The sequence below is a fragment of the Passer montanus genome, unplaced genomic scaffold (assembly GCF_014805655.1).
Source record: "Passer montanus isolate IOZ18808 unplaced genomic scaffold, ASM1480565v1 scaffold38, whole genome shotgun sequence".
In the NCBI taxonomy this organism is placed as follows: Eukaryota; Metazoa; Chordata; class Aves; order Passeriformes; family Passeridae; genus Passer; species Passer montanus.
In genome coordinates this window covers 7,726,487-7,752,808 of record NW_024368596.1, presented here as the reverse complement: position 1 = coordinate 7,752,808, position 26,322 = coordinate 7,726,487, and the positions used below count along the sequence as shown (strand labels likewise).

At 40.9% G+C, this 26,322-nt stretch overlaps 1 protein-coding gene across 1 annotated transcript; it reads left to right on the top strand.

Annotated features, from left to right (window-relative positions):
• The first annotated feature begins 6,181 nt into the window (after positions 1–6,181).
• On the top strand, positions 6,182–24,655 carry IL13RA1 (interleukin 13 receptor subunit alpha 1). Its single transcript, XM_039717590.1, has 10 exons — positions 6,182–6,461; positions 9,704–9,861; positions 13,018–13,153; positions 15,052–15,172; positions 16,935–17,119; positions 17,503–17,654; positions 18,850–18,982; positions 19,431–19,527; positions 19,810–19,894; positions 21,026–24,655. The coding sequence occupies exons 1-10, from the start codon at positions 6,188–6,190 to the stop codon at positions 21,143–21,145; spliced, it is 1,461 nt and encodes a 486-aa protein (XP_039573524.1). The 5' UTR covers positions 6,182–6,187; the 3' UTR covers positions 21,146–24,655.
• The last annotated feature ends 1,667 nt before the right edge of the window (positions 24,656–26,322 follow it).

Sequence of the window (26,322 nt, the reverse complement as noted above, 5' to 3'; positions counted from 1 at the left end):
TCTGCCACTTTTTTTAATAGTACGCTTCAGATTCAGGAAGAAGAACACAGTTCAGTAATTCTTTTATCCAGCGACATTTTTAATATCCATGTTTTTCAAAATCCTGTCAATTGTATATATGGTTCCAGTAGTTCATATGGGAAGGGTGGGAGTTTTAAAGATATGTAACAAAATGCCATAATAAAATTACTCCAGCTGGGTATTAGCTTGGCTGTAGTGTCTATAAAATGTTTAGCTTCTAAGTCTTTGTGACAAAAATTATCTTCAAATAGTAACTGGACCACATTTCAAAATGTTTATTATGCATGATTCTAAATACCTACAATTATTTGTATTCTGAGAAAATAATGTTGTGATCCATAAACTCACCCATTAGCTGTTTCAAGCAAAATACAGATGTGCCTATAACAAACCAGCCACATTTCTGCTTCTATGTGCTTTTGTGCCAGACAGGCTCTAAATTTATCACAAACTTCAGTAAGAGGAAGAGAGATTAGTGTGTGGAAATATGGTTAGCACCTTCCTCATTGTTATCTTTCAACAAATATTTAAAAGCATACAGGGAGAGTTTTCCAAGTTACTTTACTAAGACATGTGAAGCTCATTATTAGTCAATCCAACACAAGATACTTCTGGAGCTAATTGACCTCTAAATATCAGTAGTAAAGATATATCTTGACTGCAGTCAGCAGATGTATGAGATACAGACATCCAAAAGCTCTTGCACTGTGGCCCTTTCAAATACTACAGATAACCTAAGAGTTTTCCTGGATTTGCAGGGAGATCCTTATGCATGTTTTTTGTTGTCTTGAATGTTCTGAGATAATATCGTTGGCTGAATTTTCAATTTCTATTCCTTATTTTTACTGGAATTCCCGTGGAGTTCTTACTTCAGATGTCTTTAGTGGTCCAAGATGAAATGTTTGTCTGAACTTCTGAAGCGGTTGATATTGGAGTTGTTCTGTCATTTCACTGCCATATACTGGAAAGCTGTCACGGTAATTTGGCCAAAAAAGAAGTGCTTAATATCAGTCCAGTTAGAATATATACAGTCACTGCATTTCAGAAGATACACTTATTTGCAGTTTTAATGAATTACATAAATTACATGCCCTAAGGATTAGCCTTCTGTCCTGCTAAATAATTTTCCTGGATTTTCTACAGAAAAATCTCCTTTTTATGTAGGTTATAAAAAGACTGGTAACAAACCAACTTGTTTTTACTTTATGCATTCACCCATCTAGAAAGGGTGAGGAGTGGCCATTATTTTACAGCTGTTTTTGGACAATGGTGCCAAGAAGATGATCACATTTTTCTGTCTATCCTTTTCTTACTTAATTGTCTCCAGATCTTTTCTTATTTATGGCTCAAAGAGCTTAACTCACAGACCTATCTGGAGATTGTGCTGTATATGTGCCTGTTTTAAGTAGCTGATACTCACATTGGGTGCATCATATTTTCTACCTGTTTGAGAAGAAATGTCTAGTTTTCATTAACATTTTTAATTTTCTTATGTTGCCTGAGGAACGGCAGGATTCTTTAGTCTTGAAAAATTAGTGGAACATACTACATTTGTGTGTCTCTTATCATTTTTGCTGTAAAACTGCTGTGTAATACATCAAGTCTTCAGAATGGATGCCTTGGTAATTTTACGTAAAAGGAAAAGAGATGAAGTATCTGTGAGGATTAAGAGGAGCTGGCTATAACAAAGTATCAGGATTGGTTTGGATAATGGGATGTGTCAGAGCCAGATGGTTTACAAATAGGACATACAAAGCAACAAAGGGTCTGCCAGAATTTTATGTACAAGAACTTACTTTTAGAGATTTACCAAGTAAGCAAAGTGTAAATATTTTCTCTCTTGGACCTACTGCTTTTTTCTCTGCAGAGGGATTAGAAAGTATCAGTTTAAGAAAAATAACCTCAGAGCTTCATTTCCTCTCCCCCAAAATTTCTGGAATGAAGAACTTACTGCAGAAAATGATGTATTTTTACATATCATTTGATGCTCTAAACTTCTTCTGATATCAGGACTTTTCACGAGATAGGCCAGCAAATGACAAATCATGGATGAGAGAACACCTGTAGCGTGAGACGTTTGGTTTTGTTCCAGAAGACCTTTGAACATACACAACATGGTATTTTGATATCGAATAAGACTTTGCATAAACATAATACCTTTGTCTTAAAGTGGTAAAATATGTTTGCTTTCCCTTTCTAAAGGTACCAGTCCCAGGGATTCCACATTATGTTTTGAGTAATTTGGCCCAAAAGAATTGGAGAAGAATGAAAGTGGAAATTATGGACACCAAAATTTAATAGAAATTAAATTACATCTTACCCAATTTACCCACTAGAGGAGAGTAGAACATGTGGATCTGATGTTCACTGAGATGAGTTCAAAGAGCACTAGTGTACAGCTAATTCTTATGCAACCAGACTGTAGTACTTCAAATAATCTGCTTATGCCAAGCAGTGGCAAACCAACTGTGATACACATATAATATTTCAGCTGGATGTAATTTACTCTCTTCTCATGTAAATCTAACACCTGCTGCTCCATAATCATAACAGGAGTGCTTTTGTCCTGCGTGTTGTACCTTGGAGTGTTGTACTAGCCCTGTTTAACCTTCTGTGTGTGAAAGAACAGCACCTCCCATTTGCCTTGGTTCTTAACTTGCTGCACTGGACTCAGAGGATGAACAGAGCTTCCTGAGACCAGCCATCCTGTACTGCTCTTTTCACTTCCTTTTTCTTGAATAATGAGTAATTAGACAAGAATCCAGGGAAAAAAAGTCACATGCAGTCAAGTTCAGAGTTTATTCCATGTCAAAATAAGACTAGAAAACCAGGAAAAATAAGTATTTCAATAACAATGTTTTGCCTAGGGTTTTTTGGGTTTTTTTTATTTCTTTCTTCATTTCACAGAACAGGGTGGGTGATCAGAAGCTAATACCAGTGTAAGATTCATGGGACTAAAGCCTAGTGCACTGAGCTATCACATATGCACCCCCTAAAGAAGGTTACCAAAATAAATCTTCAAACAGAGAAGTACACCAAATGAAATGGTGAATACTAAATTATTCAGCAACAAATAGAAGATGCTGACTGAAAAATCCTAAAGGAGCATAAGCACCACAACATCCAGCTCAGGGAAATCCCACAAACATGATTCATTGGGAAAACAGAGACAGTCATAGACACAAATTTATCAATAGAAACAAGATCTGAATCACAAAAAGGAAACGTCCCAGCAGATAACCCTACTTTCCTAAAAAATATCCGGTAAATTTGTCGTTGTGTTTTTGCTCTGTTCTGAAGTGACGATTTTCAAACGCAGACTTTTGCTCTTTAGGGATGTATTTGCTGTTGCTCTCCTTCAACTAGCTCAGCCTACAAGGTGGTTAGACTGATGTACATGCCCAGGCAGTTGAACCAGCTCTTACATGATGTAATGTAATGTAAGTCAGGTATAATTGTTACTTACCTTACCAGAGGATAAAGGAAAAACTGTTTTTTTCTACTTCTGCCTTCTGAGGCTTCTGTATGGAGCTCTTGCAAGCCTTGGCCAAACAGCTGTAAAACCAGGCTTATGCCTTGCCTCCCTTGGTGAGTAAAGGAGATACTCCCTTGCCAAATAAGTAGGTAAATCAAGTAAATCTTCATACTTAGGGAATAGTGAGCAGAAAAGTTGATGCATGAGCTTGTAATAGAATTTATCAGAGGGGGAGATAGAACATTTGCACAAACATGCTTGGCTCCATGTCCACCCAAAAGTGATCTTCAAAAGAGGTGGGTTTTATTCCACAAAATTTCTCATTTTCGGCAGGGCTAGGGCAGCAGTTCAGAGTTTGCAGAGTTAGTGTTTGTTGTGAACGTGTGTCACAAAATTGTAGATGTCCCCAGAGAACACAGAACAAAGAACACAACAAAGGTCAAGACGTGAGGAGCCATGTGAGTCAGACTGGGTTTTTTCAACACAGTTTTGGATTTTTGTGCCTCAGATCCAGCTGTATTCTATTTGAGTCCTTTTTTGAACTGACTCCAGCCATCTTCTGAAGAGCCTGTAATTATTTTGGCTGAGACCTAAAGTATTGACAGAAGCTGCTGCAAAATCAGAAATTAAGAATCTCTACATTGATGTGGAATAACTTCTGGTCCCAAAAGGGATATTTCCCCATGGCCCTGTGCTGCTAATAATCACTGCCTCTTGCTGGACTTAGTAATTGTGCAGGCACACCAGGCATTGGCACAATTTCTTAATTGGATTTAGGAAACATGCACAGGAAAATGATTGGATTTTTGTTTTCTTGCATCTGCAAACTCACTGCATGGCCCCACAATCACTGGCTTTGTTTGTGTGGGTGGAAAAGACAGGAGCACACAGCCAAGGGCAGGTCAGTAAGATGATTGGAAATCAGTTTATGCCAAGCTTGAAGCCACACTCCAAGTACTTGTTCAACAGATCATTGGAAAGGTTCCTCAGGTGTGTCTGTGAGCTGCAGTCACCACAGCGCAGGTGCATCGGCTCACAAGAATGTCAACGAGCGTGAGATTTGCAACAGAAAGCTGCAGGACAGGACGCAATGGGATTGAGAAATGGGAAATCTCTGGTAGGTGGCAGAGATCAAAGGCTCTGGCAGGAGTTGTGATTGCCGGGAATAGGGATGGGAACATGACAACAAGCTGAGCTTTCAGGGAGAAGGAAGAGAGAGGGGGAAGAGTGTTTCAGCTGCTGACAACGTTGATAGGCAGGCAGCCAAAAGCAGTGAACAATTTCATGTGTGCTTGACGTTGGCTCTCCTAAGAGAAGGAGTGGACAAAACAGAAAGAAGGAAGGAAAGGAAATAGCAAGGAAACTGAAAGCAAGAAAGGGGTTGCTTGGATCAGCTCTACTCTTCAAATGTCCTCACTAGCAGGCATAGTCCATGCTTGCTCTGATTGCACAATCTGATCTCCATCACACAGTTTAAATGTTCCAAATCCTGGAATTTCAAACCACATGTTTATATGATTATAATTGCAGGTCCTTAGGCACTTTTTAAGAGCAACTAGAAGTCCTCTTATTTAACAAAAAGACAGAAAAGCAAAAAAAGCCCAACATTAACACAGGATATTCCCCACCCTGTCATAAAAAGGTCCACTTCCCTTTTTCTAGAATGCTAAAAAGCAGATGAACTCTTGCAAAACTCTTTGAGGAGCTGAGTAAATACTGAAACATTCTGTTTGGTTAGGAATAAGTCAGTTTTACTAACAAATTTTGGTTTGCCCTGAAACTCAGCCAAGTTTCCTCCCTGCTGGATATGTACTATTTTTAGAATTACCTGTATTTGGGTGGTAACTAGGACCAAGCTTGCTAGCTACCACAAAATTCTGGTTCAGAAGGAAAAGTTTTATCCCAAATATTTTATTCTTCTGAAATTCATCAAAACAGCACTTATGTTCTATTCCCAGTTTTGAAAAAATTTTGGAAAACTTGCTGTATCACACCCATAAAAAATGTGAGAGCAAAATTCCAAGTGACCATATTACGTTTGGAAAGGGCTGAAGGAGAGGGAGTTTGGGGAAGTTTGTTGAAGGCAGATCTGAAAAAAAAAAAAAAAAAAAAAAGAACAATATGCATTTTTAGCATAGATGAGAACTGTAGAAATTATCTGAATTTTCAGGAGGGATTTTGAAAAGCGGCATTCTGCCAGGGGCTGAATAACTACTCTGACATCAAGAGAACTGCTCGGGGATGTGCTAACGTAGCTGCTTTCCTGGGAGAGGATATGAACCATACCCTGTGTGGGGTACGCTTCAATAGCTGAAGCGGACAAGTGTGAAACCAGTTGTAAAAGGAAAACGACTTTGACTGACAGAACGAGATCTTCGTCAGTCTGTGAGGAAACGCGGGGGGCACGGGGCTGGCGGCGGGGCTGCAGCGGCTGCGGTCCCCGCAGGGGCTGTGCGGGCACCTCCCGCGGCGTCCCTGCGGCCCCGCGATCGCAGCGGGCTCGGGGAGGCACCGACGGCTGCAGCGGAAGGGAACTCAATCATCTCAGTCTTTTCCAATCGAATTGGTTGGGTGAAGCGTCTCTGTGCTGAACATGCTGGAGGCAGCGGCGGGGAGCGGAGGGCAGTGAAGGGGCAGCACACGGGGCGACAGAGGGGTGACAACAGAGGGAGGGCAGTGCGGGGCCGTGGGATGCTCCCGTCGCTGCACAGCTCTGCGGGCAGGGGCGGTGCTGCCCAGGTGGCGGGGCCGGGCCGCCCCTCCTGCCTGGCTCGGATTACCTGGGCGGGCCGGCCCGGCCCGTCCCGTCACGCCGCCCTTCCCGGCTGGTCCGGCCCCTTGACGGGAAGTGGGAGCGAGGGGCCGCGCCGGGGCGGCCGAGCCATGGCTGTGGCCGGAGCAGCTCCGCTGCCCTGCCCGCTGCTCCTCGCCGTCTGCTGGGTGGTGGCCGCGGGGACGGCGGCAGGTAGGAGCGGGCAGGGCGGCGGGGCGGGCGGCGGGGCTCGGGAGCGGCCGCGGGCTGCGCTCCGTGCCCGCAGGCGCGGTGCCGGCGCTGCCGCGGCCGCTCCGGGCTCCCCTCGTGCGTGGGTCGGGTCGGGCGGCTCGGCCGTGGCTCCGCGCACACGCGGGCATCGATGTGAGGGAAATGCGGGCATGGATGTGAGGGAATTGCTTTCATTTTGTAGCAGGAATCGCGCGAAGCTCGTCAGCCGTGTGCGAGGCAGCGCCGGCTGCGCGCTCCGCGCTGCCACATTACCGGGAGCGGGGATGCTGAAAATCTGCTCTCCCCTTTCAGTGAGGCAGCTCTTGGCAGGGTCGGCAGAAATGTTTTAAGCTCCATCTTCGTTTCCCGGGACAGTTTCTGCCTTAAATCCCAAGCAGAATCCCCCGCCCTCCTGCCGGTGCCCGCGTCTTGCGGCGGTGCGGGAGCGGCTCCGCCGGGTGCGGGCAGGCAGAGCCTCCCTCGCCCTGTGCCTTCGCTCTTCCTTTGGTATTCCCGATTTTGGAAGTACGAATGTTTAGTTTTAGGAAACATGCGTGCGCGTCTGTGAGGACTTCATAAGGACTCGGGCTTGAAGGTTTATTCTCTGCTCATGTTATCCAAAAACTCAGCTATAGACATTAAGGAAATGTTATTTTTTTGTCTGCAATTCAGTTTATCACTGTGAAATCAACTTTCAGAAAATGCAGGAGGACAGAATAAAAACATGAGTTTTTTACTACTTTACAACGCTCTCACGTGGTACTTGAAGCACAGGATTTGTTGATGTTTCCTCGTTAGGGGTTTTGTAAATTATATGTTTTCTATGCCTCACTTAATCTCTGCTGGCTACTGCTGTTCTTCTTAGAAGCACCACCGTGGTTTTGCATTGTAGCGGTGAAATAACGGCTTGCCTACATTTTGTAGTCGGTCATTGAGTTGTTCTGCAAAATTGCTACAGAAATTTTAATAATTAGAGCATGAGACTATATTTTACACAGACAAAAGTATGAGATTAGCTTAATCTATGAATAAAAGCTGAATTAAAAACATTAAAACACGAGCTTCAGAATTCTGTACATTATTAAAAAGCCTACTAGATTTAAACTTATGCTAATACTGATTAATTTATAAGCTGTAAATATTAGCACTTCTTTGTGCGGCTAGTAATCCACAAACTTAAGTACAATGGCTTCTAATCAAACCTTTTAGAAGAAAATGTTTAGAACTTCAGAGTAGAAATTAGGGACGACATTTTTTAATGATTTGTGGCTGTTATAGTTAATAGTTCAATCATGACAAGATGGAATGTTTGGAACTGTGTACTCTTGTTGATTTATTTTTTTTTAATATGATCAAAAGGGCTCAGTGTTTGTAAACTTAATGTCCCAAGGCTGTTCCTAAAGCCCGTCCTCTGTTTTTGTTTGTGGAAGAGGTAATAGGCAAAGATGTTCTTGCTACATTCAGTTTTCTCACTGGAGACTGTATTTTTGCAAGAATAAAAATTTCCTCTTTCTGAGAAAATCCCAAAAATTCAAAAATCCCAACAACTTGATGTATTCAAACAAACTAAGCATATTCAAACTAAATCAGTGAATCTTTGTAATTTTTCTCTTTATCTGTGCAAACACATGGATTAAATGATGCCTGATCTCTACCATTGCCTGTGCTTGAACTATGCAAAGGTCTGAGAGAGCTCCAGAAGTTTGGTGAATTCCCTTCAAGATTCTAAGCATATTCAAACTAAATCAGTGAATCTTTGTAATTTTTCTCTTTATCTGTGCAAACACATGGATTATAATTATGCCTGATCTCTACCATTGCCTGTTCTTGAACTATGCAAAGGTCTGAGAGACCTCCAGAAGTTTGGTGAATTCCCTTCAGGATGTAGCTACTCTGGCTTTTAGGAAATATAAAATAGTGGTGTCATGGACACTTTGAGCAGAACTCTTGCTCAAGGAACCTCTTTTGCTTTCTCTATCTTCCCTCTCCCTTGTGCTAGTAGAAGGAAATGGGGCTGCACTGTGACTTGGATGGGAAAACTGATCTTGATGGAATCATTCTGCCCTTTTCCTATGAGCTCTCTTGAATGCTGGGATGGGTTGAGCTTGGTTCCCTTGGACAGCAGAACCTGCAGCACGAGCTGATATCTGTTTGAAGTGTTTGTGAAACTATTGAGAAACCAGGGTACACTCTGTCCACAGACTAACAAGTGGCAGTGGCTCAGTGATGATACCTGGAGATACCCTGAGAAACAGTCTCATTGGGCTTCTGGTTCAACATCTTCTCATAGTACATATTAGAGTAGCCCTTTAAAATTCACTTTTCCTTTCTTAGGGAATTCCCAATTCGTGATGTTTTTCAGAATTGATGTCTGACATGTACTTTACTTTTTCCTGGAAGTTTGCCATTTCCTGTCATATTTCCCTTCTTTGTTTTCTAATATGATCTTCAAGCTTTGTGATGGATCTTGAGTAGGCATTGACTCAGTGCACAAGATAAGGAAGGGTCAACGCACAAATGGATTTATCGCTGCGACCGTTTGAGTCATGGCCCTGCTCTGCTTCTCATTGGCCTTTGGGGGGGTAAAAAATGGACCACTGAAGTGTGGCAGCAGTAAATTACTGCTTGTCCCACACTGGTTTTGCTCACTGTGCCAGAACATAGCATTATATTTTTAATAGGTAGTTGAGAAAGTGATGTGGTTTCCTTGTTGTTTTTTAACATTCTTGCATTTGCAATCTTTGCTTTGCTTGCAATCTTTGCTTAAAGTGTCCTTCTAACATACAGCTGTTGCTTGCAAGATGTAATCACTTGTCTTTTTAAGGATTTCTCTTTAAAACTGCTGATGGATAACTTCTGGGGAGAACACGGTATTAATTGCTCCACAAAATGTATATACTGTTTTTACTAAAGTTTCAGCATGTGATTCATCTTCCCGCAACGTGCAAAAGCTCGAGTACCACAACCACTGCATTGTTGCAGGCTACAATTTCTTAAAAATAACTTTTCAGTTAATTTGTGCATATTTGAATTATTTATGTGTTGACGTAACACTTTGTGTTGAGAAACACTTTAGTGGGCGCTACTTTATCTGATAGAAAACATGAGCTGATGAAGCTGAGAACTTATTTGTGTTCTTTTCTGTCAGTTAAAAATCTGCCAGTATTACTAATGGTAAAATGTGAGCCAACAGGATTGTTACACTAGTAACTCCTTTCTTCCAGGAGCAAAAGTTCTTCCATCTCCATCCAACTTGAACTATTCATTTACCCATATCTGTACTCTGAACTGGACATGGAACCCCCCAGAGAATGTCAGCAGTAGCTGCAACCTGTGGTATTCCAGTGACATCATCATTAATGGCGTTCCTGAGGACAGAAGAGTAAGTACATCACCTCTTTGAGCTCTGTGTTCCAGTAAACATCTAACTGTTGTAAAACTCTGTGTGGGAGAGCATATACACATATATAAATACAATTTTAATGTAGCATTTCATTCTTATCATGGGATCAAAACCTCGAAAGTGAATCATACCAGCATATGGGATCTTCAGATCAGAAGAATCTGTCTGTTGCTCTCTGATAACTGAGTGCTGATGGTAACACAGAAGTACTGTAATAATAATGGGAAAAGTCTGGTTTCAGTCTTTGCTTGTGCAGCTTTCTAGAAAAATTAGATACAGGGCAGTCTACATACTCAAGAGTTTAATGGGAATTTACAATTTGAATTTTTCTCCTTTACTTTGAACTCACTTTGAATAGACATGCAGATTTAGTTGTAGTTTGACAGTATTGCATCTTTTGGAGGTGATGCCAAGAATTAACATTCCCCCATTTACCCTCTCCCTGCAATTACAATTATTTGTAGGAGGGTTGTGTTTTGAAGACAATATGGTGCGTGTTTGTTGCCTGGAACAAAAGTATGTCATTCATTTGTTTTGGGCTTTCATTTTCTGTGTTAGATGGTTTGCAGCCCAGATGTGCTCCTTGCTGTGGATTAGCTGCTGTTTGGACAGGGCATTGCCGTGGTGCCCATTGCTATGGGCTGTAGGACAAGTTTTTTTACAATTTATTGCCAGTAAAAACATAAGTTCGTTATTCCAAACTCTGGGAATTTGAAGCCTTTGGTAGATGCCAGCTGTGGGGGAGGCAGTGCTGCTATTTCAGATATGGTTACAATTGATATGATGCCTCTTGAAGGAGTCTGTTGTTGAGCCCTGTTACAGTCTTACAGCCTGGTGCTTACATTGGCCTCTTCATGCTAACCACTGCATTTTTTCTCACAGCTCCAGGAAATCCTGGACATGAGTAGGGATGCGGTTTGGCCAGTTCGGATGGAGCATTGAGCAACCTGTTCTAGCGGAACGCAGCAACCCACAGCAAGGGGGTTGGAACTGGATGATCTTTACGCTCCCTCCCAGCCCAAAGCATTTTGTAATTCTGTGACTCTGGTTTTGCAAACAGCTGAGCTGATTTGATGTCACTACTAAAAGGGTGATGTTTCATTTTGACACTAATGATCTCTAATAATCTTCGTTGGACCTTTAGATGAGCCAGTTGAACCTGCTAACACAGCAGTAACCTATTTACCTATTTTGATTGATTCATTAACAAATCAACAAGTAAAAAGTCTCCTTGGTTGAAGAGCTGACTAAGTTTGTGGAAGGGTCTGATAGATAGTAAAGTCATCAGCAATGAAAGAACTGAGGGTCAGCAGTTTCACAGGACAGGATGAGACAGACTGTACATCTTGCTGCATCTTTTTGCTCACAGAATCTGTTGGAGGTTAGGATTTTTTCTTTCTTTATTTTTTTTTTAAGGACATTTTCTCGGACTTGTTTCTAGAGATGATAACAACTGGTGCTTAAGAGAGACAACAGAAGTGGCCAAGGTGGGGTGAAGGGGTGCAGCTGGCTGCAGCCCCTTAGCTGGGGAGTTTTCTTTTGGGAAGAGCAGAGATACTTCGACATTTTGGCTGGGGGTGAGGGGCCGGGCTCGGCTCAGAGCTCTCTCTCGCTCCTGAGGTCACAGGCTGTGGTTGCTGTGGGAAGAATTCCCCACCACTGGGGAGTCCCATCTCCCACTGTTTTCTCCTACCATGAGTGCGGCTCTGCTCGTGGGAGCAGCCATTGAACTGCCATGTCTCAGGAAAGGACCCTCACCATCTACTGGGGCGCCTCAGGGAAAACCCAGGACCCCGAGCCCCTTTCCCCTCTGAGGGAGCCTCTCCCAGCCGTGTTCAGGAGCCGGGCTGCCGCTGCCCAGCCCCGCCGTTCCTCCGCCACTGCTCCGGGTGTTTCATTGCACTGTAACCCCACACCCTGCCGACAGGACATGACGTGGCTCCTGCTATGGAGTTCTGCTACATTTCGTTTATTACTGCAGCATTTTGCTCGCCTCTGCCATTCCATCTTGCTTCTTCTGAGGTTCCTGCTGCAGCTCCTTTCACCATCCAGAGGGGCGCAAAGACCAACTGCATGCATGCTGTGAGTTTGCAGAGGAAGCCGCTTTCCCATCTCATCCGCCGCACACTGACACACAGGGACACACTGACACAGGAACACACTGACACACACACACATGCTGGCAAAGAACTGCTGTTCTCTCCTCATGTCTTTGCCTGAAAGCCCCGTTATTTTTGAGTTAGAAAATGTGGGCCCCCTTCCCACCAAATTATTCTATCCCGAGGGAGGTTCCCACCTTCCTTGCCAGACACCTGTCTTTTAAACCCAGACAAACCTAATCTGTCCATTTGTTTGATTTCTTTACCCTCTCATTAGTGCCAATATTTATTATTTCTATATATGAGTGGTTACAGCATTCTTTGGCCATAACAGATATAACAGCCATAAAGATATTTGTTTCGTACCCAGTTTCCAGTTAAATAAAAAGCATCCTCCTAGGCCAACAAAAGATGCTCAAGAAAGTGTGTGATAAAAGGTTGAGCCTTTTTCTCATACAAACATACTTGAAATGGAAGATCATGAGATACTTGGGCTTGATGTGGTGTCACTGCTTTTAATAGCCATTTATGGGCTTGTTTTGGTAGGTTTTTCTTTTGCTCCTTAAATCATCCAAACTCATCTAACTGCTTTTTGGTTGCGTCTTCAAATGTTCTTCATTCTGTTGGTCATGCCCTGATGTGCACACACACAGAAAGGTGAAGGTCAGATCCGTAAGTGCCTGTTAATACCACTGTAGTATAAACATGCTTGTTTTGTATTATCCATGAAGACTTTTTCTAGGATGGTTTTCCCCCTTGTTATACTTACTTCTTGATCACTGTGTAGCCTTTGCTTATGTCTGTAAGTCACAGGGGTAGGAGTAGTTTTTCTCTGTGAGTTCTGATTGTGCCTGAGAAAGAAAAAAGCAAAGCCAAGCGATGCTGAGGCTTCCCACATAGTCAGACACTGGTTTCCTTTGGCTTTGAGCTGTAGTCTTTCTGAAGGGCTGTAATACATCCTTACACTGGCAGGAATTCCCATGTATCTGAGATGGTATGACAAATGTTCTGGTTTTCTTCCCCCATCTAAACCCAGGAATGGAGCAAGAGCCGCTTCCGTGTGACGGATGCGCACTTGAATGAGGAAATGCGCCTCAGAGTGAGGAGTGAGTGCAAGAATGACAGCACCAGCGAGCCCAGCCCCTGGGTGGAGACCTCCCTTCTGCCAAAAGGTAATGCCAGCAGTGGCCAGATCCCTCTTGGCCTGAGGAGACATGCCTTTTTCTCTTATCTTTCAACAAGAAATCATGAAATGCATCATAGAGAAACACCAGATACAAGGGCTGGTTTTATTGATAGAGCTTAAACAGAATGGTCATACCACCTTTGAACATAACTGGGGTCTTCTGATGCTTAAAGTCTTGTAAAATTGAAGTCCTCTTCCAAAACAGCCATGTAGTTCCTGTTACTTGTCTTCTGGCTCCTTTGAGCCCTTCTTTCTGAAGGGCTGTAATATATCCTAACTCTGGCAGGAATTCCTGTGTGTCTGAGATGGTATGACAAATGTTTCGGTTTTCTTCCGCCCCACCTAAACCCAGGAATGGAGTATGAGCTGCTTTGGTTTTGGTGGTTGTGGCATAAGAAATAGCTCTGACTCCATTAAGCCTGCTGCCTTCATGACTAACATCGAAGTCAGTTTATTTTTTTATGATTTTTCTGTATAAACAGAAGCCCATAAAATAACTCTACAATTGTCTGTGTAGGAGGGAGGACTGTGGTAAATTTAATAACTTGTTGAATAAATTGCTTAAATAATTGCAATAGGGTTCTGTCTTCTTCAAGAGATGAGTGAAGTCTACAAAGCATAGCAAAATGAATAGAGAAAAAGTATTTTTTGTTTCTTGGCATGCAGAAGTATGGGGTCCACAGCAAAACTGTTAGGAAGCAGACTTTGAGGAGTAAGGTATTTTGCTGAATACTTTAAGTTAGGATGTACAGCAAGAAAATGAGCCTCTTGCCTAAAAGTCTGTCTTGACCCAGGAGCATGACTTGATGTGGATGTAAACCACATGTGGTTGGGAGCATAAGAGACCTTATCAAGCCTGTGTGTGCGTCTGCCAGAAGGGTTCTGGAAAATCAGGGAAGTAGATCATTAGGACAGCATGTACTGAACAGGCTGGGGCTTTTAAAAGTATGTTTGCAGATGAAATATTTTTATATACTTCTTGGAATCGGAAAACATAAAACATATTTCATTTCCCTATACTCTTAGTTGCTGCTTGAGGGAGAATGCAAGCTCAGACTTTCAAAGTAGATCCACATTTAATACGGGTTTAGTTTTTAGTTCATGGAGATGTTGCTACTTGTTGGAAGGAAAAAGTATCCAATACAATGTAATATGGTAATGCAGTGTAAAGAACTCATACAGAAATGCATGATTGAATATGAAAGTCTTTATTCCATAATTGCTCTGCCTGTGTGATCCATTGACCTATTCACAATTGCTAGGTACTCATTTGTGTTGATGTGACTTAAGTTTCCAAATGTTAAATTTTAATGTCTAAAGGTATACGGGTCTCCATTAACAAGTCAACTTACCTAGTGTTGCTTTTGTCAATATTTAAGACTCAGAGGTATTTTCTTATATTATAAATACAAAGCAGCTAATACTGTATCTGGAGAAGCTAAAAATAGTCAGCCTTTAATTATGGTTGACACTGATGGCTGTAAAAGCATTTAGCTTTGTTATAGTTTTCCCTGCAATTACCAGCTACTTTGACTTATTTTTAAAGTACCTGTAGATTAATAGAAATAAATATTTTCCTGACTCCATACCTTGTCCTTAGCATCTGGTAACCCTAAGTAGCAATTAAACCATGGTGAACTCTGGGATGTGCTCTAATTGGCTTGCCTCTAGAAGTTACTCTGCTGAGATTTCAGCCATTGCAGGCTCTAAAGAGCTGGAATTCATCATTTGTTGTGCTGAACAGGCTGGTGTAGTCTGGGAGGTAACCAACCCATTTCTGCCTTCCAGTTTCAGTTATGTAAAATGAAATGTTTTACTTCCGGAAACAACAGAGAAAACTTGGACAAAATAAACCTTAGATAACATTTCCAACTTGCCTTGCAGGTATTCCAGGCACTGCTGCTGTTGACTTGGGCTGTGTTTGGCACAATTTGGAGTACATGGCTTGTACCTGGCGGCGTGGGGAGAACGCAAGCAGCGACACCAACTACACTTTGTTCTACTGGTTCGTGGGAGATTTGTGTTCTCAGCTCTAAAGTGCTCCAGGACTAATCTTTAGTTTTACATGACACATTCCACTCGTCTGCTTCCTGTTGCTTCTAAAACTCCCAGGGCATTGTGTCCAAGTTACTGCTCAGCCCCTTCCAACAGAAAACTTCACCACTGAAGGGGTCAGAAGCTGCTATGGCCAAGACTTTTTGGGAAGCTGATAAAACTGTTTTGTGTCTGCTTTTGTGGCCCAGATTAACACAGCTGCTATTGCTTTCTATATTTTTCTGTTTGGACACTTGACTCAAAGAGGGAATAATTAAGAACTAAGCTTGACCAATGTATTAGTTGCTTTCTTTGCAGCCCAACAAAACAGGATGTTTAAGTTAGGATTACTCACAATGTATGTCAGCTCATAAACCATTGGGAAATGGTATGAAAGCATTAATAACTCTTAGCAGTACATCTGTTTGCATCTTCAACGATGTAAATAACTGATTCACCTTTAAAGCTATGAAGAACATCTTTTTATCATCATCATCCCCTCTGGCCAGTGGACAGCCATAAATGGTGTCTTGTTCCAAAGGAAGAGACTTGTGTGAGCCAGGTCTTGGCATTGGTAGCTGTACATGCTGATCTATGCATACTTCTGCACCTTGATGGGGCTTGTGAAATGCCAGATTGCATTAGCTTCTGTAGAAATAGTGGAGTTTTCTTTGTGAAAGCCCCATGTCATAGTTTTAAATAATCTTTCTGTCTTATTTAAGCTAATTGCATAAACTTTATGCTCTTCTTCTCCAGTGGCAGTCTAGCAGGCCAGCTGTTCAGTTCAGGGCATTTGGGCAGCAAACAGCACAAATCTTGCTGCTTTCATTCAATGTGAGGGCAGTATTTGTTCCCTGTCTAGACTGCTGCTCAAACTTTTTCTTTGGTGCAAGAACAGGACCAATGCAGGGTTGATGATCTGAATTTCTGGGTGTAGGGATACTTACTGGAATAATGCTTTAGATTTGAGCTATATATTTTCAACTTGCCCTTACTTTTAATGGAAGATGTAGCTGCAGTGACTTCAAAGTCTTTTCATTCATGCTGCTTTGAAAGAATAATAATTTTTAGATTTTAAAGCCAAAAGCTAAGAAAACACTTCCATTTTAGAATGAAAGATACATTTTCCACAATGCAAGTGAGGTGGGGTATTTTGTTTTGTTTTCCTGGGAGGAAAGGCTACTGGTGTATTTGCATTGAGACTTGGGCAACAAAGAGAAGCAAGGAAGAAGTTTGTGTTCCTAACTTCTCTTGGGAGAAGGGAATACTGACATTTAGAAAATCAAATCAGGTAAATAGGTAAAACTCAACTGTCTCAAAGCTGTGATACTTGAGGCAGAGCTAAAGAAGATTGATAAGCTCGTTCTATCACAGAGGTGAAATTCTGCTGACAAGAAGTGGTCCAAATTAGTATATTTTCTAAATATTCTTTACTCCTTGGAATTGTTCTCCCATGTGGAAAATGTGAACCAAAGCTGACAGCAGCAGTTCTTTTTGATATAAAGCAAGCCTGCTTCTCTTTCTGCTCCTTGGCACTCTTCACAAAAACAATACTCTTTCTAAAGCCTGAGATAAATTAGAGGCTGCTTACTTTGCTTAGCTTTACTTTTTTATATGCTATAGCATAGCTTTAATGCAGTATCAGTCTTTAGAATTTGTAACACATTTATAAACAAGCCTTCCCCTTGCTGTCCTTTTCTTCTGAAGTTTACAAGAATAATTTATTCCTCTAGGTTTGATGGCTTGGAAAATGCTAAGAACTGTAGCCACTCCTCTGTAGACCAAGGAATCTTTGAATGCATTTTCAATCTTACCTTCCCAAAAGACAGAAGAACTTATCCTGCTATAATTATTTTGATTAGAGGTGATTCTGAAGAAGTTAGGCCTGTGTGTGCAAGTAAAAATCCTACCACCCTTGGTAAGTTTAACATCACATCATAAAAATATAATTAAAATAAGAAATTTGGTAGTACGTTGTGTTTGAGAAACTTTACCTCATAAAGTATGGATGAGACAATGAGATGAGATGCTCCCTTCTAGTGACCTTTGATTTGAAATTGTATAGACAAGAGTTTGTTTTCTGTGGGATGGGTATCTGGGAGGAAGGGGGAGGGGTAATTTTCCATTAACTTCTACTCTTATCCTTTAGTTGGATTTACTCTTTTTTTGACTTACTGGTGCTAACTTCTTCCTCTTTCTCTTAATCTGGGGTAAGTGTAGTATTCTGCAGTACAGGACTGAACAATTTTTTGTAAGCAGTGAAACAGACTTTTGAACTAATTATTCCATTTTGTGTTTCAGTAAAACCTACCACACCAAGACAGTTGACATTGTCAAAGACTAATGATAGAATTGATGTAAAATGGAGTGAATCAGAAACATTTCCAAGAAGTTGTTTAAATTATGAAGTTAAATATTGCAATGGTGATTCGGACAATGGTCAGATCATTGCAGTAAGTTTTCATTGCTTTTTTTTTCTTTTTTTTCTCTGTAAATCTTTTGTAATATTTGTGGTTAAAAATGAGCAGTTGCATGTGTTGCATGTGTCTGGGTTGCATGTATCTGGGTTGAGTGCCAGAGCTGTGTGTTGTGTTGAGTGCTGTGTGAATGTAGAATTTTTCTCTCATACTGTACATTTATGTTAGTAAAAGCTGTACATCAAAATTCCTGCAAGTCTTACAAATCTTTCCCATCATTTGTTAGGGCAATTTGTAAGTGTGTGAGAACAGTCTGATAAAGAGGGATTTACTAAACTCTCAGGAAATGGTGCCTGTCTGCTTCTCAGGCTTGTGGGCTTGGTGTTTTGGTGTTGGGTTTTCCTGCTCTTGGTCTCTGGCCATGGGGCAGCTTTGGACTTGAATGCTGTGAGCTGATTGCCCTAAAGAAAAATCAGCTGCTGGTGCACACAAGAACAGAGAATCTCAGAGGGAAAAGCAAGGGGATAAAGAATGAGGATGGAGGGGAAGAAAGAGGGTGCACCCTCAGGTACACTGATTTTAGTGTGCACATGAAAAGCATTGAGTTCAGTATCTGGATGGACTCGTGCTATATGTCCATAGCCAAACTGAATGTACTGTTTGGTCAGAATGATAAAAACAATATGATAAATTTCAAAGTGAGTGGCAGTCTTCTCCTGTGGAGCATGTTTAGTTGTTTATTCTACGCCAAACTCGAATGCTAGCAGCATTCCCCAGGAAAGTGGTATTTTGGATAAAAAATAAGTGCAGTTAGATCCTATCTAGTGTGTGCTCTTCTTTGTAGAGGCATCACAGAACACTTTGGTATGGCTGGTTATGCTGCTCTGACAAGAAGGGAAGGTAAATCACAGATGTTTCTCAGAAAAAGAAAAAAAAAATTAGAAAGGCACCATTCCAAATGCAAAGTCTTAGTTTAATCATTGATGCCAAATGCTGCATGATAGATGTAGCAGTGAATAAGATTAAATCTTAGCTTTGGAATGTGCATTTAGGCTTTCTGTGCTTGTTAAATTCCACTATGCCCTATTTTTAATGAGGTTTCATAGTCATAAAAAGGTCTTCCATCAAAACATTCAGAATACATTAGCTGTACAATGTAAATAGTCTTGGAAGTGACTGAGAATATGTTGGTAATTGAACAAAGCAAATTGCCTTTTCTTTTTTGCCTTAGTCTGAAGTGAATTCTGTGTCAATTGCTGGCATTGATCCTAACAGCAAGTACACCTTCAAAGTGAGAGCAAAGCCAAAGCGGGATTGTTACAACAGCCACCTCCAAAGTGACTGGAGTGAGGAAAAGAGCATTGGTGAGACACTTTCCCTGCACTGTGCTGCACTTTACTCTTCATCTGTTAAGGCATTTAATACCTTTCTGTCTGCTAAATAAATGGGAGTCAAAGATCATCTCCTTATGTACTGTTTAATTTTGAGTGAAAAGAGGGCAGAAGGGCTCTAGTCCTTCAGCAGCACCACCTGTCCCAGCCTGGGCTGCTGTTGATAGTGCTGCCAGTTGTGGAGCTATGCAAAGTCCAGTGTAGCCAGTTTTTCAGCCCTGAGTCTTGCTCATTTGCATTTCCTTGCCAAACACATCTACATTGTAATCCCATCTTTGGAAAACAAGACTGTCCTTGCCCATAAAAGTGGTAGTGTACTTGAAAAAGCACTGAAAAAAGTGGAGAATTAACTATTTTGTTGTCATTATTCCTAAAAAGCCTCTCAAAATATCCCTAAGATTAGACAATTTCTGTTTTCCAGGTGAGAAGAGGGACTCTACAATCTATTTTGTTCTAATAATTACCATTCCATTAATAGTAGCAGTATCTACAATAATTCTACTGGTTTATCTAAAAAGGTAAATATTGATCTCCCTACATTTGCTGCTGTCTTTGTCAAGATGAAAGTTATTTAGAATCTGCCTGTGTCAATGTTCCCCTTCTGTCTTGGGGAGTAAAATAAGAAATGGGTAGAGTTCACAGAGAATGAAGGCTGGCCAGTGATGACAAAGTTGACTCCACAAATTTTCTTGACTGTACCCAAATATGATTTTGACATTTTAAAATTATTTTGTGTTTTTTAAATGATTTTTGAATTAATATATCTTTCATCTAAATATTTTCTTTTTAACTTCATGAAGGTTGAAGATATTAATTCTTCCACCAATTCCAGACCCTAGAGAAATTCTTAAGCGCATGTTTGGAGAGCAGAACGAGGATTCCCAGGTTAGTAAGAAGCTGTTGAGTCAACAAATCTATTGAACTGGGATCTCTAGGCTTGCAGTTTTGTTTTTCCTATGTCTGTCTTATAACTAACTGTGTATAAGTAGTATATAATATGAAGATTAAGTATTTTACAATACTAGGAATTGTTCAGAAACAATTACACAAAACTTAGATTTCCTCCCCCACCGCCCCAACTGTACTTTTCTAGTTAGATTAATAGAATTGCATTATTCTGTTACTCCAGTCCCTTAAATTTGTTTCAGGTTGGGGTTTTTTGGGTGGCAGTTTTCTGATTGTCAGGCTTCTTTTGCTGTGTAGGTTTTGGTTCGAGGATTTTTGGTTTTGTTTTTGCAACTCCATTAAGTGACCACTACTGAACATTCATGTCTTTCTGCTACTTAATCATATTTATGATGCTGAATTAAGCTATTTGTGCTTGACTTCCAGAAACGATCATTTTTAGCACTCTCACATTTATCATAGTCTGTTAGCTAGGAAGTAAATCAGACATATAGCTTCTTGTTTGCAAAAGAACAAAACCAGCTATAGTTGTTTCAGGCATTGGTTCATGAAAGACTTGCAGTGGTGCCTTATTTTGGGGAAAATAAACAAAATACCCATTAAGGAAACTTTTCTAAATAAATCTCTCAGTAGCCCTTTATAAAAATTCAAAGATAAGTACACTGACAATCCATAATTCAAACCTTGACATGAATTTGTTCTCCCAGATGGGACTCTTGGCCACGAGGGCCATAACTGTGGTAGCTGTTACACTTTGTTGTGCTTTCACAAGTGTTTTGCTACTGCCCCAAGTAATTTTCTCTGTGTGCTCAGTGAAAACTCTACAAAGTGTGCCCATGCTCAGCTCTCCATCCTCCTGCCTGAGCTTCACCCTTTGGTTGTAGCTGGAAGCACCCTTAAGGTGGGGACCAACCTCATCTCCAGAGGACATCTCTTCTGTCAGCCAGGCCTAAGCCATGGCTCTGAAAAGCACAGTTTGTTGCCCAGCTACTTTGCCTTTCCACCATAATACAGGGTATATGATGTGGAACAGGGGTCTGTCTTACTGGGGTGAAAAAGCAACCCTTGCCACAAGGAGACACTGTTAAAAATGTTGTTCCTCTCTTTCAGAGCTCTGCAAAGGATGATCCCATGAATGCTTTTGACAGGTTAATTATAGAAGAAGAAATTCATTCTTTAATTTTAACAGAAACTTCAGAGAGCAGTAATCCTGAAAAAGAAAACAGGTAGACTCTGCTTTGTCAGTGAAAGAGGAGGAGGCTGATCCTGCTCCTGTACCTCAGGTGACTGTAGATGTGAAGAGCTGCGAGGCACTGGCCAGCTCTGACCTCACTGGCTCCTCCTCTCAAGATGCATCACAAACAGTGGCTGTTCTTCTGTCTCTGCCAGAAATCCTCATCTGAGCTCAGTCAAGATGAGCATGTGTGTAATTCCATGGGACTGCATTGTGGGTTCCCTGCTCTGGCTTCAGGCAGCTCTGCCCTGTTACTTGCCACTTGCACTTGTGTTTGTGCCTCACACCAGACTGCCAGGGTTTTTTTGTTTGTTTTGAGCAAGCACTGTGACTTCTCTGAAGTATTTGGCTCTGTTTGCAGTAGGTGGGATGGGTCATTAGTGCTACCACGTGGAGATGCTGCCAGAGCATGGACTGCTTGTGGATAACCCTTTGTGTGCCTGGGCTGAGCACTCTCTGGAGGGCATTTATGGACTGAGCTTCTTGTGCTTCTGCCCATCAGCTGGGGCTCGGTCAAATCCCACCAAAGAGGGCATTTTTAAAATTTGAAAATATGTATGAAAAGCCTCTGCTTTCCAGCTGGTGTTCAGAATATTCATGAAACAGGCTTAGTTTGTTATCCTGTCAATTGCCTGTCCTCAGATGCCTTGCCTTCACGGACTTCTTGGGTTAATTGTACTTTGTTTAAAATGAGAAATAGTTTTGTTTTTTTTTTTTTTTTTAACTTGTTCTGTGCAGTAGCAGGTAACTGTATTGAGTCTCTCCAGACTGTGATTCTACTTTGGCCATATTGGCCTGAAGACACCTGATTTTTAGCAGCTAAGTTGTCCTGAGCCTGTCCAGCAGAAATGTCAGGATGGATGCATGAGTCTAAAGAGTTGTGGTCAAACTCATTAGCAAATATTAAACCAACTAATTCAAAGGTTTCAAGATCCATCCTTACTGCCAAACTGATGGATTTGTGGAAGAGGGGGTGACAACCTTGACCTGTTTTCTAAGAGATAAGTTTTATTCTTTCTATAGTGATGAGACTGATTTGAGCTTCCCCTCTAGGACTTAGCAATGTAAAACAAGGTGCTGATTTGACTTTTTAAAAAAGATTTCTTCTATATTTTACTGTAACAGTTTGACAGGTGTTTTTGTTGTTGTTTTGTTCATTCTGTGATGGTTTTGTTTTGAGGGTTCTTTGCCCAGCAAAGCTCAGCAGGTGTTTTATGAACAACTGTGACATTTTTCTGCTCTGCATTCTCAGCATTAGTTTCTGCCCTGTGCTGCAAGGGTGGTTACAGTGGTACCTTGATTGTGCTGGAGGAAGAAGATAATGGAATGGAGAGAAAAGGATCCATGGAAGCCCTTTATGGTTAGTGCTCAGGGATTTCTTGCTCCTTCCAGATAAGTGTAGACATGTGAGTCATGGACATGGGCAGTCTTGGCATGGGAAGAGATCTCCTGATAGGCTTTCTAGGAGCAGACTTTATAGCTACTAACCTTTTAAAGTTCATCCCTGTCTTCAAACTCCATTCAGTCAAAAAAGTGAAACTAAATGCTATTATTTTTGGAACATATTGTTCTGCCAGAAGTAGAACGAGTGCTACATGCTTGTTAGCTACAGATGTGCATTTTTTATGCACTTATGCATTCCTTCCTTATAATAAATCCAGTTATTTCCCCATTGTTCCACTGAGCCTCTCAAATACAGTTTTTTCCATGTCTCTTATCCTCCTTTTGTTAGTGGTAGAAAGGGGAGGAGAAATGTAGCAGAACTAGCAGACCCCCTATTAGCATATGCCTTTTACCTCCAGTCAGGCTAAAAAAACCCCAACATTATAAAAATTAGTGAATGAGACAAAATAAAAATAAAGCCTCAGGGATTTCAGTGGGAAAAAAACTCAGGTTATACAGTCAGCTAGTAGCACTCTCTGAAATTCCAGAGATTAAGGAATAGCATGAGGAAAACAGTAATTATATTCCTTGCTGAATTCATTCCCTCTGCAACATTGATGTCATTATAATGATAAATATTCCTTCAATCTACCTCATCTGGAATGTTGCTCAACATAGACCACTAGACAGAAATGTATAGTTTCAAGATAAGTAAGCATAACAGTATATTATAAAGTTTTGTAGCTTTTAGCATAGCAATCTAGGACAATCAGTACCTACCCCTAAATTCTTTTGACTTTTATGCTGGTGTCTATGACAAAACCAAAATTTATTTGCTTTTAAAAAAAAACAAACCAACAAAAAATCCCAAACATATCGTAAAGCCATAGAATGGGAAAAAAAAAAAAGAAAAAGGATGGAAGGTGTTAGGCCGAAAGGAAGATTTAAATGGTAAGGATGGTTTAAGTCACTATATAGAAAGGTTTTGAATAACACTAGTTGATGCTTTCTGATGGATTCATTTGTTGAGCCTGTGTTTCAGCATGTAAAGCAAGTGTCTGGATATACTTTCACCTTTAATATGTTTTTTTTTTAAGGTAAGAGGTTTTTTTAGCTTGAAATTATCCACATCTTGCTATGATTTTTTTTTTCTTCATTGCAGTTACTTGACGTGTAAATTTGTTCAAAGAGTGAATAAATGTGATTGAATGCTTTTCAGTGTAATGGCATGGCATTTTGTTCTTGGGTTGAGGAGATTGAACTGAGGCCAAAGAGATGGATTTTCAATGAGGAACCATGTTTGAAGCATGCAGAACCCAGAGAAGAAAAGCTGAGTTGCTTTGCCCTCTTCCCTTTTAAGAGTGAGCTTGGCCCACACAGCGTTGTGGATGCACTGCAGTGTCTGTGCTTTTGGTTGGGATAGTGGAACAGAGATGGAGCTGAGCAAAAAGTTTGGGCTGTCACCCTCTGTACTCAAGGCCATTCTACTTTCTGACATTGGCATGTTATTTTAACACCACAGAGTTAATAAGCCATCAAACTGGAATTTGACTGAAATTGCTGCAGCCTTCCCCACTGTATCTTCAGTGTTTTTCATCTTTGTTAGCTGCTGGGGTTATTGAAAATGCCAGGTTGCTGAACTGCTGAAAGCCATCAACTTGTTGCTTAGACCCAAGTATATTGAAGTGCCAAATAAACACATTAGTAATGCCTTCTTGGAAAGATTCAGAGAGAATTCTTAGTTCCCTTCAGTGAGCAGATCATTCAAAATTAAGATATAAACCATGACATCAAAAGCAAGACTTTCATGTTTCTCTTTCACAATTCTACAGTTTTGATGGTAATAATGACTAACAATGATTTTAATCACTCCTCGTAAGTGACCTTTTCCTATTTTAATACATTCTGTTAAATAATCTAAGCTTTCTGTATTTGGCATCATTGAAAAATGAACAATTAATTTCAATTTTTTTTGTTCATTTTTTTCGGTTAAGGAATTACATGACACAGTTGAAAGAAGTTTTAGGGGAACACACAGAAGTGTAGGTCACAGTGTTTCAGTGCTTACTGGGTCGAACTGTTCACAGGTTGGGTATTTCCATTCACTGGAAATTATTCAATAAACTTTTTTCTGAGCTGGAACTTCAAATACTCAGAATTTCCTTTGATTATTTTTTTTCATTAAAAAAATCTGAATTTTTTGTTTTGAAGGGTTTTCCACTCACTCAAGCAAGAACAGGATGTAGGTGAGTAGGGGGTGGAAGTCCACATATGGTCAGGATGTTGCAGAAACTCCCTCCCTCCTCACCCAATGCTGTGGTCAGGGAGCAGCTGAGATCTGCAGGCCCAGGATCAGGTAAGGTGGGACTGGGAGGAGCAGTTCTGCTGGGTTACTGAAGGTTCATCAAGATAATCCCCAAATACTCCCGTTTCAAACAATATTTGCAAAATATGTTTTAGGGGAGCACTGCCAGCTGCAGAAATGTAGCTTCTAGATAATACTGAAAATCCAAATGCAAAACCAGATTAAAATCTCTCTATTTGGATGAACTTCCTGCAAGCTGTCGAATCAAGGTGGTAGCAGGAGGCTCAGATCACATGATGTAACAAAATCCACACTGTTACCACAGCAAAGCAATGTGGGTTTGGGTGGGTGGCACGGGGAAGAGAAACTTTCTTTCGGCTCCGGAAACTCTGTCTCAGGTTTCTGACTTGTAAGAGCCTGAAAGCTTGTTGATGACTTACGGGGGTTTTTTGGGGCTGTTTTTTTCAATCTGTTTATCCAATATGCTGGTTAGCTTAATGAGATCCTTTCTCTTTGTTTGTAAACCTGGTGGTGTTTATCACTGAAGGACCCCTTCTATGGCCATTCTCTGGTTATTGCTTAGTTTTCTGAAGATAGTAATTCAGTGGGAAAAGAATTGCTTCTGTCACCACAGAGCTGAAAAGCAGCCAGTGTACTCTAGAAATAGTCTCTGCTTCTTGTTTGGCTTTTGCTAAAATTCTGCAATTATTTTGCTGACTCTTGCACAAAGCAGCTACAAAAAGATAACTTTCCAGTTAACCAGGACTTCCAGTAATCATGTTCTCAGCTTGTTATATCAGTTTCCCTCTATTCACTTTGGCTCAAACAGCTAAACAAAATAGCAGCTTATTTTGGCTAACTGCATGATGAGATTAAAAGCTTTAGTGAGAACGATGTTTTGTTATGCTCAGGCATTGTCACTTTTTGGAATCTCAGGCAAAATTTGCAAAGCTAGATTGAATGTTAGGGGCAGCTTGAACCAGGAGCTAAGCTAATGCTTTAAAAGTAGAGCTGCCCCTACATCTTCTGTGCTGAAAGAAAAAAAACAAAGCCAACTAACTATGTGGTCTGTGTTGGGAAAAATTAAGTTGTGCAATGGACACGCTGTCCTAGTGATCTACTGAAACTGGTATCAGCAATTTTTTCCTTGAAGTTCTCCATTCTGAAACACCACAACTGAGCTGTAATTAACACACTTAGCTATGTCATTGCCACTTCTTTGCCTGCTTAGTTGTAGCAATAGAACTGATTTTTTTTTTTTATTTAAATGGCAGAGAGTACCAAAATTAGCCTGTTTTGCCTGTTGGAGCCTTTCTCCCTCCTGTACTTCAAAGCCTTTTAGCCTCTCTCTAGTTTCCTTTCTTCATGCAAAATGTCAGTGTGGAAACTTCTAAAAGGCCAGCAAGGCTCCTAAAAGGTGTGAAACTGCATGGTCCTCCAAATGTCAAAATCAGTTACAGGGAAAACTATTCAGGGTATGGCTAT

Bases quoted from the DNA above. Each gene is read 5' to 3' on its own strand.
- IL13RA1 (XM_039717590.1), top strand. From the start codon at position 6,188: ATGCTCCCGTCGCTGCACAGCTCTGCGGGCAGGGGCGGTGCTGCCCAG. The intron at 6,462-9,703 runs GTAGGAGCGGGC...CCTTTCTTCCAG, and splicing joins GGCCGCGGGGACGGCGGCAG to GAGCAAAAGTTCTTCCATCT. The intron at 15,173-16,934 runs GTTCGTGGGAGA...TTATTCCTCTAG, and splicing joins AACTACACTTTGTTCTACTG to GTTTGATGGCTTGGAAAATG.